The sequence below is a fragment of the Chrysochloris asiatica genome, unplaced genomic scaffold (assembly GCF_000296735.1).
Source record: "Chrysochloris asiatica unplaced genomic scaffold, ChrAsi1.0 scaffold00086, whole genome shotgun sequence".
NCBI classification, from domain to species: domain Eukaryota; kingdom Metazoa; phylum Chordata; class Mammalia; order Afrosoricida; family Chrysochloridae; genus Chrysochloris; species Chrysochloris asiatica.
The window spans coordinates 3,839,491-3,856,827 of record NW_006408604.1 but is presented as its reverse complement, the minus strand read 5'-3'; the positions used below and the strand labels follow the sequence as shown (position 1 = coordinate 3,856,827).

Below are 17,337 nucleotides of genomic sequence, written 5' to 3'. Positions count from 1 at the left end.
TGATACAATAGTGAATAGTTGTTATCAGGACTGATTGTGAGGGTTGTAAATGTAAAGATAGACGTTCTGTAGCAAGGAGGGGAGTGATTAACTTTGCAGCCTAGGAGTGGAGGTCCCTTGGACAATCAAGGGAGAAGATCGGGACCCTACCCAGAGAAGCAGTGATGCCCGAGATGGAGGCAGAGGCAATGACGTGGCGAGATGGAGCAACTGGAGACTGTAGACCCAGAGAGGAAGAGGGGCTGTGTGCTGATGACCAGGGGGCAGGCTTGTAATGTATATACCCTTTGGTTGGTTGATGATGCATGGAGGGGATTGTAACCATGGCAATGAAATGATATATGATAGGATGAATGTAAAACTAATGTTCTCCCATGTAAACTATCACATAATTCACAATGAAACATTAAAAAATAATAATAATACTATGGCTTGCGTCAGGTGCACCTTAGTCTTCAAACTAACATCTTTGCTCTTCAGCACTTTAAAGAGGTGTTGTGTAGCAGATTTGCCCCGTGTAATTTGTTGTGAACTGCTTCTTCCATGATGCTAATAATATATACAGGCAAAATGAAGTCTTGGACTTCTTCCATCTTTTTTCCATTTATCGTGTTGTTATTTACTAGTCCATTGGTGAGGAGTTTTATTTTCTTTATGTTAAGGTGCAACCCATTCTGAAGACTGTGGTCTTTGATCTTCACCAATAAGTACTTTAAGTTCTCTTCACTTCCAGCAAGCAAGGTTATATCATCTGCATATTGTAGGTTGTTAATGAGTCTTCCTCCAATCCTGATGCCACATTTTTCTTAATTTAATCCAGCTTCTGGGATTATTTGCTAAATGTACAGATTGAATAAGTATAATGAAGGAATACACACCTAGCATACATCTTTCCTGATTTTAAACCATTCAACATCCCCTTCTATATTTGAACAACTGCCTCTTTGTACACGTTTCTTATGAGCACAATTAAGTACTCTGAAAAATCCATTATTTGCAATTGTATCTATAAGTCTTCATGATCCACACAGTCAAAAACCTTTGCTTAGCAAATAAAGCACAGATAAACATCATTCTGGTAATCTCTGCTTTCATCCATCTAACGTTAGCCATCATTTCCCTCATTCCATGTCCTCTTCTGAATCTGTCTTGAGTTTCTATCAGTTCCCTGTAGATGTACTGGTGTAGCCATTTTTTAATTTGGCAAAATATTACTAACATATGATATTACTGATATTGTCTATTTATTTCCAGATTCTGTTGGCTCACCTTTCTTTGGAATGGGCACACATATATATCTCTTCCAATCAGTTGGTCAGGAACCTGTCTTCCAAATATCTTACAACCTAGGAAACCCTTTGGGCAGTTCTACTGTGTCCTATTTGGTTGCTATGAGCCATAATTAACTCCATGCCACACAACAACAACAACATATGCCAGGAATTGTGTTACATTTTGAGGATGCAGTGATGAGCAAGACAGAAAATATCAATCAAGGACAACCAAATTTCTAGTAAAAGTGTACTGATACACTTAGAATTAACGAATCTCATGCTATACTCCTGCCTATATGAAAGTTGTTGCACATGTCTCTTACAACTTATTTTTTCAAGTCCAATTACAAATTCGTCTGTATTTAGGACAATCATTCTTATTTCTAATGTTATAAATTAGTACTTAATCTCTAAATATGTCCAATCTACTTTCATTCACTCATTTTTCACTTAAGGCATTATTTTATAAACTGATATTCAATTGAAGAACTCTATTGTTTTTCTTTTTATGATAATTAGTTTTCTCTGCTGGACATTTTTCACTTTCTTCTTCAAGTATTTGCTCTACAAACTTTCAATCACACCACTTTGCGAAAAATGAACTTTCTTGCAAATGTATTCAATTATATTCTCTTTTAAGTTTATTCAATTACAGAATCTCATTATTTAGATATTATTTGTTCTTTTTGTTAAGTGCTGTCAAGTTGCTTATGACTCATAAACACCCTGTACAGTGTTTCTGAGGCTATAAATCTTTGTGGGAGCAGACAGCCTCATCTTTTTCCTGAAGAACAGCTGATTGATTTGTACTGCCAACGTTTTCGTTTGCAGTCTAGTGCTTATCATAAGGAGCCACCGCACTCCCTTAGATATTATAAAATGATTTAATAAATAATAGGTATGAGAGGAAGTCAAATAGTATTGTCACTAGGGTTCCAGTCCATATATGTATGGGTTTTATTCCAAACAAAATGTATTTAAACATATCCCTGTGATAGGTAATATGCTTGCCTTGGTCTCATTGCTGTTAAGTGTTGTGGAGTTAGTCCCTACTCATAGCAACCCTGTATAGGGTTTGTGAAGCTGCAAGTGTTTGCATGAGCAGGAAGCCTCATCTTTAGGGGTCTTTTTTAAAAAATGGTTCAATTCACAACAGTGGTTTTCCTGAGAAGATCTGCAGGGCCAAGTTAAATTCAAGGCAGGGAGGTCTGCTCAGAAGTTTATGGTGACTCATTTTAGGGATTTCAAAGATGTAATCTTGACAGATTTTCTTGAAGAACAAAGGAAGATCACTGGGACTTAAAACTACATGAGTCAGGCAAAACTATAATGAGGATTTTTTTTTTTTTCCACTATAATGTACCAGCTCATTCTTTTAGGGTAGCAAAGTTTAACCTATCAGAATTTCTTGGAGAAACCTTATTCCATCTCCTCAGCAGCCCTAATCTTGTCCCTTCTTTTTGTTCCCCAAACTCAAAGAAGATTTAAAAGAAACATGACATGATTCTTTCAAGGATGGCAAACTGCCATTTTGATATGGTATTAATCAAAGAGTGTAAAATTCTTCAGGGATGAGTTAAAGTCATGGAAACAACACCTTCAGAAGTGTATAGGTCTAGGTGGAAGAAAAGTGGAGAAATAATAGCTTCACATTTTGATATTTTTGTTTAATAAAATTTACTCTGATTTTATAGCATACTATCCACCAGCTACTCCTCAGAAACCCTATACAGGATCTCACTGAGTTGGAACCAACTCAACAACCATTGTACCATGCTACAAGGTTGGAGGTTCAAACCCACCAGTTTCTCCTTGGAAATGCTATATAGAGTCGCCATGAGTCAGAGCCAACACAACAGCATACAGCAACAACATATATTAATATGGAATCCTGGTGTGACACTGTAGGATAAGCACTGGACTTGTAACTACAAGGTCAGTGATTCAAACTCACCAGTCACTTCTCAAAAACTCTATATAGAGTCACTATGAGTCGGAACTGGTAGCGTAGTGGTTACGAATCGGGCTGCAAACCTTAAGGTCAGCGGTTCGAAACTACCAGCTGCTCCGCGGGAGAAAGATGAGGCTTTCTACTCCCGTAAAGATTTACACCCTCGGAAACCCTGTACAGGGTCGCTATGGGTCGGACCCGACTCGATGGCACTTAACAACAACAACAACAACAACATGAGTCGGAACAGACTCAACAGCATATAGTAACAACAACAATATTTAAATATAGTATTCTTTCACTTTACTTATTTAGACTATATATTAATCAATAATCTGAGATGCTCAACTATGTGAAGAAGAAAATGGTGTCAGCACTGGGGGAAGACTCATTAACAGCCTGGAATATGCAGATGACACAATTTTGCTTGCCAAAAGTGAAGAGGATTTGAAGCACTTACTGACAAAGGTAAAAGATTACAGTCTTCAGTATGGATTACATACAAAAATACAGAAAATAAAAATTCTTACCACTGGCCCAATAAACAACATCACATAAATGACAAAGAAATTGAAGTTTTCGAGGACTTACTTCTTCTTGGATCAATAATAAATACCCATTACAGCAGCAGTCAAGAACTCAAACAATTTATTGCATTGGGAAAACCTGCTGCAAAAGACCTGTTTAAGGTGTTAAAAAGCTGAAAAAGAGGCTATTGCCTATATTGTAATTGAAATCAAGTTAGAATTCTTGTCTGGAAATCATTTATGGTTCATATTTTGAATAACATACCAATGATACATTAACTATAAAAATAAGCAAATAAATATGGAAAATCCCTACAAAGTTACAAAAACGAGAAGAAAATCTCTGTGACCAACAATAAAAATAAATGTGTGGCAATAATTGGAGCCACAGGTGTGAGCCTCATGGTGTCTGGGTCAAGCAGCAGGCAGAAGCACCCTTGAGATGGTGTAGTAAGGAATGAAAAGTAAGAAAAAAAATGGTATCACCGGAGGTAAGGAACAATACTTAAGATACAGAAAACGAACTGAGAAATTCAACATATAGGAAGATTATAGACGGAATAGCAGAAAAGGCCTATGTGACTCATAAGTGCTGCAGAGTCTTTAGAAATGGCAACTCAAATCTATCATGCCCTCCTCTGTTCAGCAAAGCCCTTTCTCTTCTAATGCTAAATCATTCCTTAATATATCATCTTGATTTTGTCTAGTACAACTTTCTTTCCATTTATGTGCTTGTCTTTTAGCTGATCTTTGAGCTCACCGGATATTTGAACTTGCTATTATCTGGCTTCTTTCCTTACAGATATCTCAAATGATTTTTTTTTTCTTCTTCTTCTTCTTCATTCTTTGCCCAAAACTTATTCTCTTAGTTTCAAAGTGCTACTGCAATATACATGCCACAAGTGGGTGAATTTAAAGAACAAAACTTTAGTTTCTCAAAATTTTAGGAGGCTAGAAGTTTATATAGAGAATGTGGGGTAACTCCTTCTTTGTCTATTTCAGTTCTAGTAGTTGGCAATCCTTGGAGTTCTTGGACTTGGAGGAGATTCATCTACCTCTTCAGTCCATCATCAATCATCAAATCGTGTCTGTCTTCTCCTGTATGTGCTTTCGTATCATCTGGTGTAGCACTATAGGACGAATACTAGACTGTGGACCACAAGGTCAGTGATTCAAACCCACCGTCTTGGAAATCCTATATTGGGTAGAATGAGTCAGAATTAAGGAGTTTCGGTAGTGTACTGGTTACGAAGCGAGCTGCTAACCTCAGGGTCAGCAGTTCGAAATTGCCAGCTGTTCCGCGGGAGAAAGATGAGGCTTTCTGCTCCCATAAAGATTTACAGCCTCGGAAACCCTGTACAGGGTCGCTATGAGTCAGAACCGACTCCACGGCACATAACAACAACAGCATGTGTCAGAATTGACTCTACGTCACTTGAAAACAGTAGCAGTAACATCATATACGTAGTATGGGTGTGGCTTTGTAGGATAATCACTGGACTGCTAACTTAAAGGTCGGAGGTTCAAGCCCACCAGCTGCTCCTTGAAAAGTATATGTATGGTCAATATGAATCAAAATTGACTCGATGGCACTTAAAAACAGTCACACAATTTGTGGAGTTCTGGTGCAGAGCTGTAGGATAAGTACTCGACTGCTAACCTAAAAGTAGTCGGTTCAAACCCACCAGCCATTCCTCGGAAACCCTGTACAGAGTTTCTATGAATCAGCACTGGCTTGATGGCATTTGACAACAACACCACAATAATATCATATATGTGTGTGTGTGTGTGTGTGTAGAGAGAGAGAGAGAGAGAGAGAGAGAGAGAGAGAGTCCTGGTGTGGGGTTGTGGGATAAAGTACTAGAGTACAATGTCAGTTTGAACCACAGGGTCAGCAGTTCAAACTCATCAGCTGCACAGTCGCTATGAGTCAGAATCAACTCCACAACATATAACAATCACCTTTCCTAGATTCTAATGGCTGCTGGCAATCCTTGACATTCCTTTGAAGGAATTTAGTTTGAAGATGTTAAAGAATATAATTTAATTTTAACTTCTGTCCTTATTCTTCATCACTTTTATCAACAATAATTTTGTGAGTTTTCTTTAGATGAGCAACACAGCAATAGGTGTTACTCAGGAAAACAGTGAAAAACTGTTCTATCTCTGAATTTTTGGAATACTGAGTATCACAAACTGTGTCATAGTTATTTTTAAAATGTAGGAGGAGTAGAAAAATATTTTCCAAAGAAATCATTTTCTTGTTTTGTGTACTTTTTCAGTTAATTCTTACTGAAGTAAAACATTAATTTTCAACTAAGTCTCCTACCCTACATATGAGTGAATCTAAGAACAATTTGTTTTTTCAGAAATATACAAAATACTGAATTTATTATAGACAGAGAAAGGAACAGCAAAATAGGAGAAGAAAGAAAGATGAACAGAAGAAAAAATATGGTGTTCAAAATTGCAAAGTTGGAGCAAGATAGAGTCCCAAATAGAGCGCTACAGGAAAGAAAAAAAAAAAAAAAGTGCCAATATAAAATAGGAAATTGCTGGATGTACACAAAAGTATCACAGCAACTGATGTTTATACATTTGAAAATGATGATGATCTTCTTTTTACTTATAAAATAATATCTTGTCACTAATAGACTGTATTTTTAAATTATGGTATGCCTTTTTTTCTTGGGGAGTTTAAAATACTTTAAATAATTTGGACTCTGCCTGGTTCCCCTAGAATTGTAGAGTATGACTGATAACTGCCTTTAGAATCCCTAATAGCTAAATTACAATTATTATGCAAAGTCCTACAATAGACAGTTATATGGATTGTTAAATGACTTTGCCTTTTTTGCAAACTATAATCATTTTCCTTTATTAGCTGAAGGATTTCATAATTTAAGGAAGATGAGAAACCTATAAGTCACGCTTTCAAATAAGGAACATGGATATTGCAAACATTAAATTCCCCCATAAAAATGTTAAGGCATCATTAAACTAGGTTCAGATTAATACAATTCAGTCAACTCTAGATAGATATCTCCCATAATAAGCTGAAACAATACCTAGTGATCTAAGATGTAAAATATTTTACTACAGCCAATTTATAAACCTATAAAACATACAGGTATCATTCAACCCCCTTATTAATAGTGCATGCCTTGTATTAAATCAAAACCATTTTAAAGGCCCCTCCCCTTTTATATTCCCTTCCTCAGCTGTTGCCCCTCATTATGTGTTATTTCATTGAAGCTCATCCAAAGTGAATGACAACATCTTTTTTCACTAGAAGCAAGATAGGCAATTCCTGGTCTAATGTTACAGCTTAACTATCTCAGAGATTTATAGACACACTTTCTACCCTCAACCTAAAACATTCTATGGCTTAGTGTTGATGTATTTATTTCTCCATAGGTAGATGTACTTTTTGCTCACTTTGGAAAACTGCTATTTATTATTTTTCACTTTTTTGTAGGTTGTTTTACACATGAATGATATTCACAAGAAAACTAATGTTGGGTCAACTTTGAGTTACAGACACTTTTAAATCTGGTTGCAAGAATTCTTTTCTCACCCTTTTTACCCCAATATGAAAACCAAACATTTTGAACTGGCTGAAGTTGCTCAGGGTTTTAATGAATTACTTTTTCTGGTTACTTGTTTACAAAGGCTTAAAACAACAACTAAATTTATTAAGTTTGCCATTGTTAAGTGTCGTACAGTCAGTTCTGATTCATAGCAACCCTGTATAGGGTTTCTGAGGGGAGGCTACTGGGTTAGCCGCCAAGCATTTATCTTACAGCACCTCACCTGGACTCCTTATTATGCTTAATATCTGCAATCGGGACAGGATTCTTTTGGAAAAAATCATCTTGCTCCACTGAGCACAAGCTAGAGTAACCCAAAGTTGAAGAATGTAATCCAAACTTAAGATAGAATTCCATAGGTTAATTCATATATTTGTGATTGGGCATCACTAAGTCCAAGTATTATCTCCAGTCTGTTACCTCCAGGGAGGCTAGGATTTCCATGTTGTCTCATGACTCCCAGAGCAGATTTTCAAGAGAGAAACAGATTTTCAAGATGGGAACTCTAACTCCTATAACCTAACCTGTAAGTCACACACATCTCTCCCATCTATTTTAATTTGTTAAAAGAGAATAACTAAGGCTTGCGCCTCATCTAGGGATGGCATTAGACTCAAACTATCAGTGAGAGAAGTGTCAAAGAATGTGGATACATGCTTTAAACTGCTGCATCACCAAACCCACGTCATCAAAGAGACTCTGTCTCATGGTGACACCACATAGGGTTTCTGAGACTATAAATCTCTACAGGATCAGAGTCTCAGCTTTCTTCCAAGGAGCACCTGGTGGGTTTGAACCACTGACCTTGCAGTTAACAGCCCAATACCTAACCCACATCATCAAAGGGAGGAATTAATCCAGTATTTTAAAATGTCATTCTGAAAAATAATCCACTTTTCATTTCCAAAACTACAGAAGCTACAGTTAAAATGTAAAATTCATATTTGTATTATTATGTTCCATAGACTCCTTTATAACAAGGTATGTAATTCTAGATCAGCTTGATTAAAAAAAAAAAATCAAGGTACACTAAATAAAATTTTAAATATATGGAAATATAAATTGTGTATTTTACAGAGAAATTTAGAATTTTGACTCATGACAAATACATATGCTTGGTTAAGCCATTAATGTCTTTTAATATCACTTTAAAGGAGACCTTATTATATGGACAAATATACTATTTTTATTCAAAATCATCACAAAAAGACCTTTCTTTAACTGGGAAAAAATATTCAAAGAACAAGGACCAAATTTCTAAAACTGAGATGATCTAGAACACAATAAAAATAAAACAAGATACAAAATATATTAAAGTGTAACTTTAAATGGTTTAAACTTATGTATTTACTAAATAGTTTTTCCCTTTTTTGTTCCTCTAAAAGTACACATGTTTCTATATGAACTGGAATAAACTAATCTTTTCATTTATAAAGAACCTCAACGGCATAAACTAATTACTTTGTGATAATTGTTCTTGATAGTGTAGCAAAAAACAATAAAATATGAACTATGGCATCATCTAACCAACTATAAACTATGTACTCATGAACAAGGGATTTAACTTGTTAAAGCTTAAGTTTTATTAAAAGTAAAACAAAACTTACTGAAATACTATAAAAAATGTAAAACAATAAATGTATGCTCTTTTAATAAATAGATCAAGAACATTAATAAATTGGTAAATTAAGTCATCTAATGTGGCGCTGTAGGAAATCCTGGTGCGGTGCTGTGGGTTAATGCGCCAGACTGCAAAGCTGTTTGAACTGCAAGGTCGGCAGTTCAGGCTCATCAGCTGCTCATTGGAAACCCTATACAGGGTCACGATGGGTTGGAATCAACTAGACGGCATTTAACAAAAACAATGTGGCGCTGTAGGATCAGCACCAGACTTTGAACCATAAGGTTAGCAGTTCAAACCCACCAGCTGCTCTTCGGAAACGCTACGCATGTTTGCTATGAGTTGGAACCGACTCAGTGGCGTTTGACAACAAGAAGAATATATTAACTATGAATATAACTGTTTCGTTCAAAATAAATAAATAAAAGTAAACTGTAGCCTATAGAAAGGTAAAATTATATAACTATAGTTTCTTTGGCAAGGCAAACCAGATAATAATCCAACAATAGGTTATATTGAGTGTTATTTTGTATAATAACTATAAAACCAAATGTTAATCTAAGTGAAAAGACACACACACATACACAAAATAAAATAAAATAAATAATATCATTGAAAATTCAGTTGTGGAAAAATTCAAGCTTGATTATTTTACAACTCCAAGAGAATTTGTAATATATATAGGTATATTACACAGGGGTAGATTTAATTATTGTGTAAAGATCTAAAATCAATGACATAATAAATTCCCTAGGATCACATGTCTATTACACTGATTTCCTTCTCTTTCCAAATACATTATTGATTAATTTGACCATTGATTTTGATCCACTGGGTCTTCTTTTTTCTTTGAGTTTGAAGTTTGTCAGGACATCCTTGATAATTTTGATAAACATCACTTCTACTTCCAGAGACTGTTCTGCTGCAGACAGCTCACAGAATTGGCATCGGTTGTCCATTGCCAGCTTTTGCCCTTCTTCCCATCCAACCTCTCGCACATGGCAGAGATCTTGCTTGTTGCCAACCAAAACCACTGCTGACTCCACAGTTCTGAAATACATTCCATGGCAAGATGGGTTTAACATTTTTAAAAATTGTTTATGACTTTGGATCAAAAAAGTATAAACTTTCATGTGTGTATAGTTTGACAGTGTACTTGTTTATAGTCGTGTGTGTGTGCATAATGACATATGAGTATATTACCATTTATTTATACAAATTATTTTATATAGAATCTAATACATGACACAAAAGCAACAGGCCTTTCAGCATAGAATTTGAAGTAACACTAATGTATTCTTGAATCCTGTTTCTGTTTACAAACCAGGCATTACTATCTTTCTCACCTTGGATTTCTTTTTTTTATTATTGTTTTTTAGTGTCATTGAGTCAGTTACGATTCACAGTGACCCTAAGTAGGGTTTTCAGGACCAGTTGGTGGGTTTGAACCAATGACCTTGCAGTTAACAGTTCAGTGTGTCTATCCTACAGCTCCATATGAGGACTCCTAATAACACATATTATCTTTCTCATTTTCTGCTTCCTTGTGCATATAAAATAAAGGTAAAGTAATTGTCATCATACAGAATTCTCATGCAGCTAATTGAGATGGTGTTTATAAAAAATCCGTAGCATGATACCAGGTGATGAAAGATGATTACTCAGTAGTATTATTCATTTTTCTTATCAATCTGAACAAAAAGATGAAGAAACATCTCTATATTTATACCACTACTGAAATTGAACAGTCGATTTAGATCCTAAGGGAAAAATATTGTCCAAATTCATTGCTGTTTTTCGTTGCTATCCATTAAAACATACTGCAAAGTAAATTTTACAATCTCATGACCTTGTACAACTTTTCTATTTAAGAAAATTGTTTCTTTGTCTAGATAATGTCTTCAACAAATATATTCTCCTTTGTTATAGCAAGCTACTACTAAAACAAAACATTAGTTGGAGACTGTAGTAAGATCTGTTGTTGTTGTTAAGTGCTGTTGAATCAGTTCTGAGGCAGAGCAACTCTGTATAGGGTTTCTGAGGAGTGGCTGGTGAGCTTCAACTGCCAATCTTGTGGTTCAAAACGACTGTGCAGTCCAGCATATTAAGTCACAGTGCCACCAGCACTTATATATGACATGGAACTCTGATAAATTATTTATGATAAAGAAATGGGTAAATGCAGCCTTCAAGTCTAAAGAGATAGTCAAGATTTCATTAAAAGATCATTTTCTATTAGTTCACAAAATTATTATAAGGGATAAATTAAAATGATTTGAAGAGTGAGTCATAAATTGTTTTGTAATTTTACAAAAAATTTTTTGCTTTCCTAATCTAGCTAAGATTAATAAATAGAAATACTCTCAAAATTAGTCAATACATTTAGAAGACTGCAGGAACATTTTTTAAATATAAATTTATATTTCAATATCTTTCTAAGTGTTCTTAAGTGATTCTTTTCATTTGGGGGAATATAAATAGATTGTATTCTTGTCTCTAAGGGCAAAACTGTAGTTAAACAAACACAAAGGCTAATTTATATCAACATATTGAAGAAAAATAAATACTTTAAAAGAGAATAAATAAAACAATAAAAAGGATAAGGAAAACTAAAATCGAAAACTTTAGATGTTTAAGCTTATATCTAGAAATGTAACTATGATTCAAGGCACAGTTATTCATTCTTTCACAGTCATTAATACCAAGCCAATTAACAATGTAGAATTGTTTATGATCTCTTTATTTGGGGAGGTGAAGCAGGAAAAACAAAATGTATCCTCATACATAGTTTGATCATTCAGTGTGTATGGTGTCAATATATTGAATAACCCAATGACAAGGAATTGGATTTCACAGGATGCCAAATGTAATAAATCTGGAGTTATTTAGTACCCTTCACATTTCTGTGCAAATAAAAAGGAAAGATTGGAAATGAACTATCTTGTGTACAGAGGACCATTATTTTGCAAGTGAGTGTCATGTTAACAATCAGAGCTGTCTTGTAAAAATAGCCATTTACCAAGAGCAAGTTATTGTTTATGTCAGCTAGAATATAACGTATTCTCATCTTATTCTTTTTACTACATGTGTAACTCCTGTGGAATGGGAAGGTGAATTGTTCAGGGCTGTTAAATTTTGTAATTGGAAGACTGTATTAAACTCTTCCTAATGATGCTTACAACTATATGATGATTTACTAAAAGGAAAGAAGAGAGGAATGAAAAATATCGTACCTTTTACAATGACTAGTTTGTGGCTCCCGAATTCTGTAGATCAGTGCTTTTGCAAAAGCAAAAGAAGACCTGTCACTGATATCATACACAATGACAAATCCATCTGCCCAGTGTAGTTCACTTGTGAGAGAAAATTTTGCTTTCTGTGGCTGAAAATAAATCAAGAACATAGCGAATGGTATAGTCGGACACACCTGCATTTTACTTTCTAAATGGTTAATTAATAGAGACCCATTTTACCTGGAAGATATTTCAATTAAAAAATATGATCACAAAATATAGCATAGTACTGGTATTTTCTAAAAGGTAATTGTCTTTGTTTCTCTTTCTTCCTTAATTTTTGTTGTTGCTAAGTACCGTCAAGTTGGTTCAAATTCAGTTTCCAAGGAGCAGCTAGTGGGTTTGATCTTGTGGTTTGCATTCCAGTGTTTATCGTTTAGTGTCACACCATGAGTCCTCTTCCTTCATTTAAAGTGATTAGTTACCAGAGATTAAATTTTGAAATTTAAGAGAAACTATATTGCTGATCTCCTCAGGGTCAGCAGTTTGAAACTACCAGCTGTTCCGTGGGAGAAAGATGAGGCTTTCTGCTCCCGTAAAGATTTACAACCTCGGAAACCCAGTACAGGGTCACTATGAGTCAGAACTGACTCCACAACACGTAACAACAACAACAATATTGCTGATCTACCACTCATCTGTCAGTTTGTTATACTGTGGTGACTTGTGAGTTGCTGTGATTCTGAAAGCTGTGCCACCAGTATTTTAAATACCAGAAGGGTCACCCATGGTAGACAGGTTTCAGATGAGCTTCCAGATGAAGACAGGCTAGGAAGAAGGAGTGACGAACTACTTCCAAATATTTAGTCACTGAAAAACCTTATGAATAGCAGAGAAACACTGTCAGACATAGTGATGGAAAATGAGCCCCTCAGGTTGGAAGGCACTCACTCAAGCGTGGCAACAGTAGTGAGGTTGATCCAGGATCAGGCAGTGTTTCGTTCTGCTGTGCATAAGGTCATTGTGAGTCGGTACCGACTCGATGGCAACTAACAACAACAACAACAATATTGCTGATGTCCAATGGATCTTGGCTGAAAGCAGAGAATATCAGAAAAATGTTTACCTGTGCTTTGTTGATTACACAAAGGCTTTCGATTGTTTGGGTCATGACAAGCTATGGACAACATTGTGAAGTATGAATATTCCAAAACACTTAATTGTGCTCATGAAGAATCTGTACTTGGACCAAGAAGCAGTTGTTCGAACAGAACATGGGAACACTGAATGGTGTAAAATTAAGAAAGGTTTTTGTCTTTCACCGTACTTTTTCAACCTGTATGCTGAGCAAATAATCTGAGAAGATGCATTATAGGAAGAAAAACATGGCATCAGGATTGGAGGAAGACTCATTAACAACCTGCGATATGCAGATGATACAACCTTGCTTGATGAAAGTGAAGAGGACTTAAAACATTTACTGATGAAGATCAAAGAGCACAGCCTTCGGTATGGATTGCATCTCAATATAAAGAAAACAAAAATCCTCACCACTGGACCAATAAACAACATTCTTATCAGTGGAGAAAAGATTGAAGTTGTCAAGGACTTCATTCTTCTTGGATCAACTATCAACATCACAGAAGCAGCAGTCAAGAGATCCAACAACATATTACATTAGGCAAATCTGCTGCACAAGAGCTTTTTAAAGTGCTGAAGAGCAAAGATGTCGGCTTGAGGACTAAGGTGCACCTGACCCAAGCCATGGTATTTTCAATAACCTAGTATGCATACGAAAGCTGGACAGTGAATAAGGAAGACCATAGAAGAATTGATGCTTTTGAGTTATGGTGTTGGAGGAGAATATTGAAAGTGCCATGGGCTGCCAAAAGAACCAATAGATCCGTTTTGGAAGAAGTGCAGCCAGAGTGCTCCTTGGTGGCCAAGATGGCCAAACTTCATCTCTCATACTTTGGACATATTGTCAGGAGGGACAAGCTGCTGGAGAAGGAGATCATATTTGGTAAGGTGGAGGGTCAGAGAAAAAGAGGACGTCGCCCAATGAGATGGATTGGCTAAGTGGCAGCATCAATGGATTCAAGTGTGTCAATAGTAGTGAGGTTGGCCCAGGATTGGGCAGTATTTTGTTCTGCTGTTCATTGTCGCTATGGGCCAGTGCTGACTCAATGGCACCTAACAACAATAGCAAAATTGGAATCCTGGCGTGGTGCTGTAGGATAAGCACTAGATTGCAAGATCAGTGGTTCAAATCCACCAGCCGCTGCTTGGCAATCCTATACAGGGTCGCTATGAGTTGGAATAGACTCAACAGCACTAAATAACAACACAGTATAATTATATTTAATTCACTTTATGACATCTTTAACAAAATATGTCTACTTTTCAGAAAATATGATAATCGCTTTTTAAATTAATCTCCACATATTTGTTCTTCAAAAAGTATATTTCTTACCTATGTCAATAAATATCTGTTGATGTATGGTGACAGTGGTGATAGTAGTTGTGTGCTATGAGTCAGTTCCAACTCATAGCAACCCTGTGTAGGGTTTCCAAGACAGTAAATCCGTACTGGAGCAGAAAACCTCATGGTTCTCCCAATTATTGGCTGGTGAACTCCAACTGCTGACCTTGCAGTTAGCAACCCAAAGCATTACCCACTACATGACCAACGATCCTTTAATGTATGGTATTAGGTTTAAATCAGTAACAAAACCATTTGCAAGATTTAGCTGAAAATATTTTAGGGGTATTTACCTACCTGATAAAGATCTGGTCCATGGAGTTTTTTAAAAATCTCTTACGTATTAGTACTATATAAACTTTTAAAATTTTAGTAGGAAAGAAGTTTGAATTCAAAATCTGTCTTAGTATGCTCATATGGCAACTGACTAGTTAAAAACATAATAGTAAAAATATAAATTGAACTGATTAGCTCTTAAACTATTAACTTCTGATATCTGTACTGTGGCCGGATAGAAATATGAATACATTAGGACTTCAGTCTAATACTGATCTTTCCAGTATACTTATAATGTGATAATTTTTTAACATAATTTCACAGAGAAGATAGATAATGTAAGTTGTAACACTAAAGGTAATCTCTTAAGGTTTTAATAATTGAGCAGAAACTTTAGTTTTAAGACTGGCCATTTTTTTTCACTTACTCTCATCCAATCATCAAATCATGATTTAAAATGAGTAAATAAAGTTTTTTTTTTTTTTTTTTTTTTTTACTTACTTCAGAGCAAGGGTCATATATTTCCAGATTTAGTTGCTTCCCTTCCAAACACAAATGTTTATTGTAGATCGATTCTGCAAAAACATGCATATTAATTGTCAATATGGAAATACTCCAGAAGACAAAAATGCACTCATTTATAGATTCAGCCAGTTATATTTTAGTGAAGTAGTGAGGTGACTTTTGTTTTTTATTGTTGTTAAGTGCCATAGAATCAGTTCCAACTCATAGTGACCCTGTATAGGGTTTCTGAGGAGCAGCTGATGAGTTTAAACTACAGGGTGAGTGGTTCACCTTGAAGTCTAGCACTTATTCTAGAGTGCCACACGAAGCCTGTTCATATGTGCTCCTAGAATCTGTTTTACAAATGAATCCTACCACCATAACTAGCCACCTACATGTTTTTGTGTTCATATACTTATCTTTCATCCTTATTGTTGTTATGTGCCTTTGAGTCAGTTCTGACTCATAGCAACCCCTGTATAGGGTTTCTAAGGAACAGTTGCAGAGTTTGAACTACTGACTTTGCAGTTCATAGTGCAGTGCTGATCCTACAGCACCACACAAGGAATTTTTCTTCCATCTTTAATATAGATGAATTACATGTGCTTCTGTGTAAGCCCAGTTTATTCACTTTCTACTAATTACCATTTCCATTGACCTACTGGAAAACATGGTTCCAGCAATTCTGTCTCTTCTGCATCATGAAAGTTTTCTTCTTTACCCTATTATTCCCAGCAGTATTCAAACATGCTATATTTCTTCTAATCTAAAAATTCTTCATATCGCACCATATCTTAAAATCACTCACTGCACATCCCAAAATATTTTAAAGGTATTGTACTGCTGGTTTTAAAAGCAAAGTATCTACATACCTTGTGTCTGATTCGTCTTCTCCCATGCTCTTTAAATCATTCAAATTGAACTTTAGCCCTACTTCCCCTCCAGGAAGGTTCAGGCTGTGAATCTTAAAGTCAACGCAGTTGGAAACTACCAGCCGCTCTGTGGGAGAAAGATGAGGCTTTCTACTCCCGTAAAGATTTACAGCCTCGGAAACCCTGTACAGGGTCGCTATAGGTCAGAATTGACTCAACAGCACTTAACAACAACAACAACACCCCAGTAAGTAATTCTTACCGCTATTATTGCTACACTCAATGGTCAGTTTTGTGTGGGATCTTACTTGTCCTATTACCAGCATTAATGTAGCTAGTCACTCTTGCCTCTTTAAAATGTTTGCTTCACATATGACCTTCAAGAAACACATTCTTCTGGGTTTTCTTTTGCCACTCTTGCTCCATTTTAATCTTTCTTTCTTTGTTTGCCCCACCATATCTTCCTACATTTTAGCATGGGTCCAGTTTTTGCATCTCTTCTCTACCTACATCATTCCCTTGCTGATCTTATCCAGTGCAAAGACTATAAAACATTTTTGGTTGTCGAACCATTTATAAGCCAGATTTCTTCCCTTAACTCCAGACTCAATAGACTGCAATTGGATATCTTCATTTAGATATCTGATAGAGAACTCACTTGGTGTCCTGGTGTGGTGTGTGGAATAAATAACTGAACCGAAAGTTCAGTTTGAACCAAAATGTTGGTGATTCAAACTCCCCATCCACTTGTAATAACTGATCTTTCACAATGTTCTTGTCAATACATGGATTTTCCATCACTCCAGTTTGCCAGGTCAAAAACCTTGTCATTCATTATGCTTTATTTCTCTTATACCCCATATTGACTCTATTAAAGTTTATTTTTCCTACCTTCAAAATATGAAATGGAATGCATAAACATCGATATCTTAGGCATTAGTGGGTTAAAATGGACTGGTATTGGTCATTTTGAATCTGATAACCACATGGTTTACTATGCAGGGAAT

General features: G+C 35.8%; 1 protein-coding gene across 1 annotated transcript in view; it reads right to left on the bottom strand.

Moving 5' to 3' along the window:
* Nucleotides 1-9,730: 9,730 nt before the first annotated feature.
* The window catches only part of RERGL (RERG/RAS-like), a 13,924-nt gene continuing 6,317 nt past the window's right edge, over nt 9,731-17,337 (bottom strand). The window contains exons 3-5 of the mRNA XM_006866019.1: nt 15,456-15,529; nt 12,197-12,345; nt 9,731-10,013 (exon numbers count right to left, since the gene is read on the bottom strand). Of these exons, the coding sequence (XP_006866081.1) occupies nt 9,731-10,013; nt 12,197-12,345; nt 15,456-15,529 (506 nt within the window). The remainder of the gene's footprint in view (nt 10,014-12,196; nt 12,346-15,455; nt 15,530-17,337) is intronic.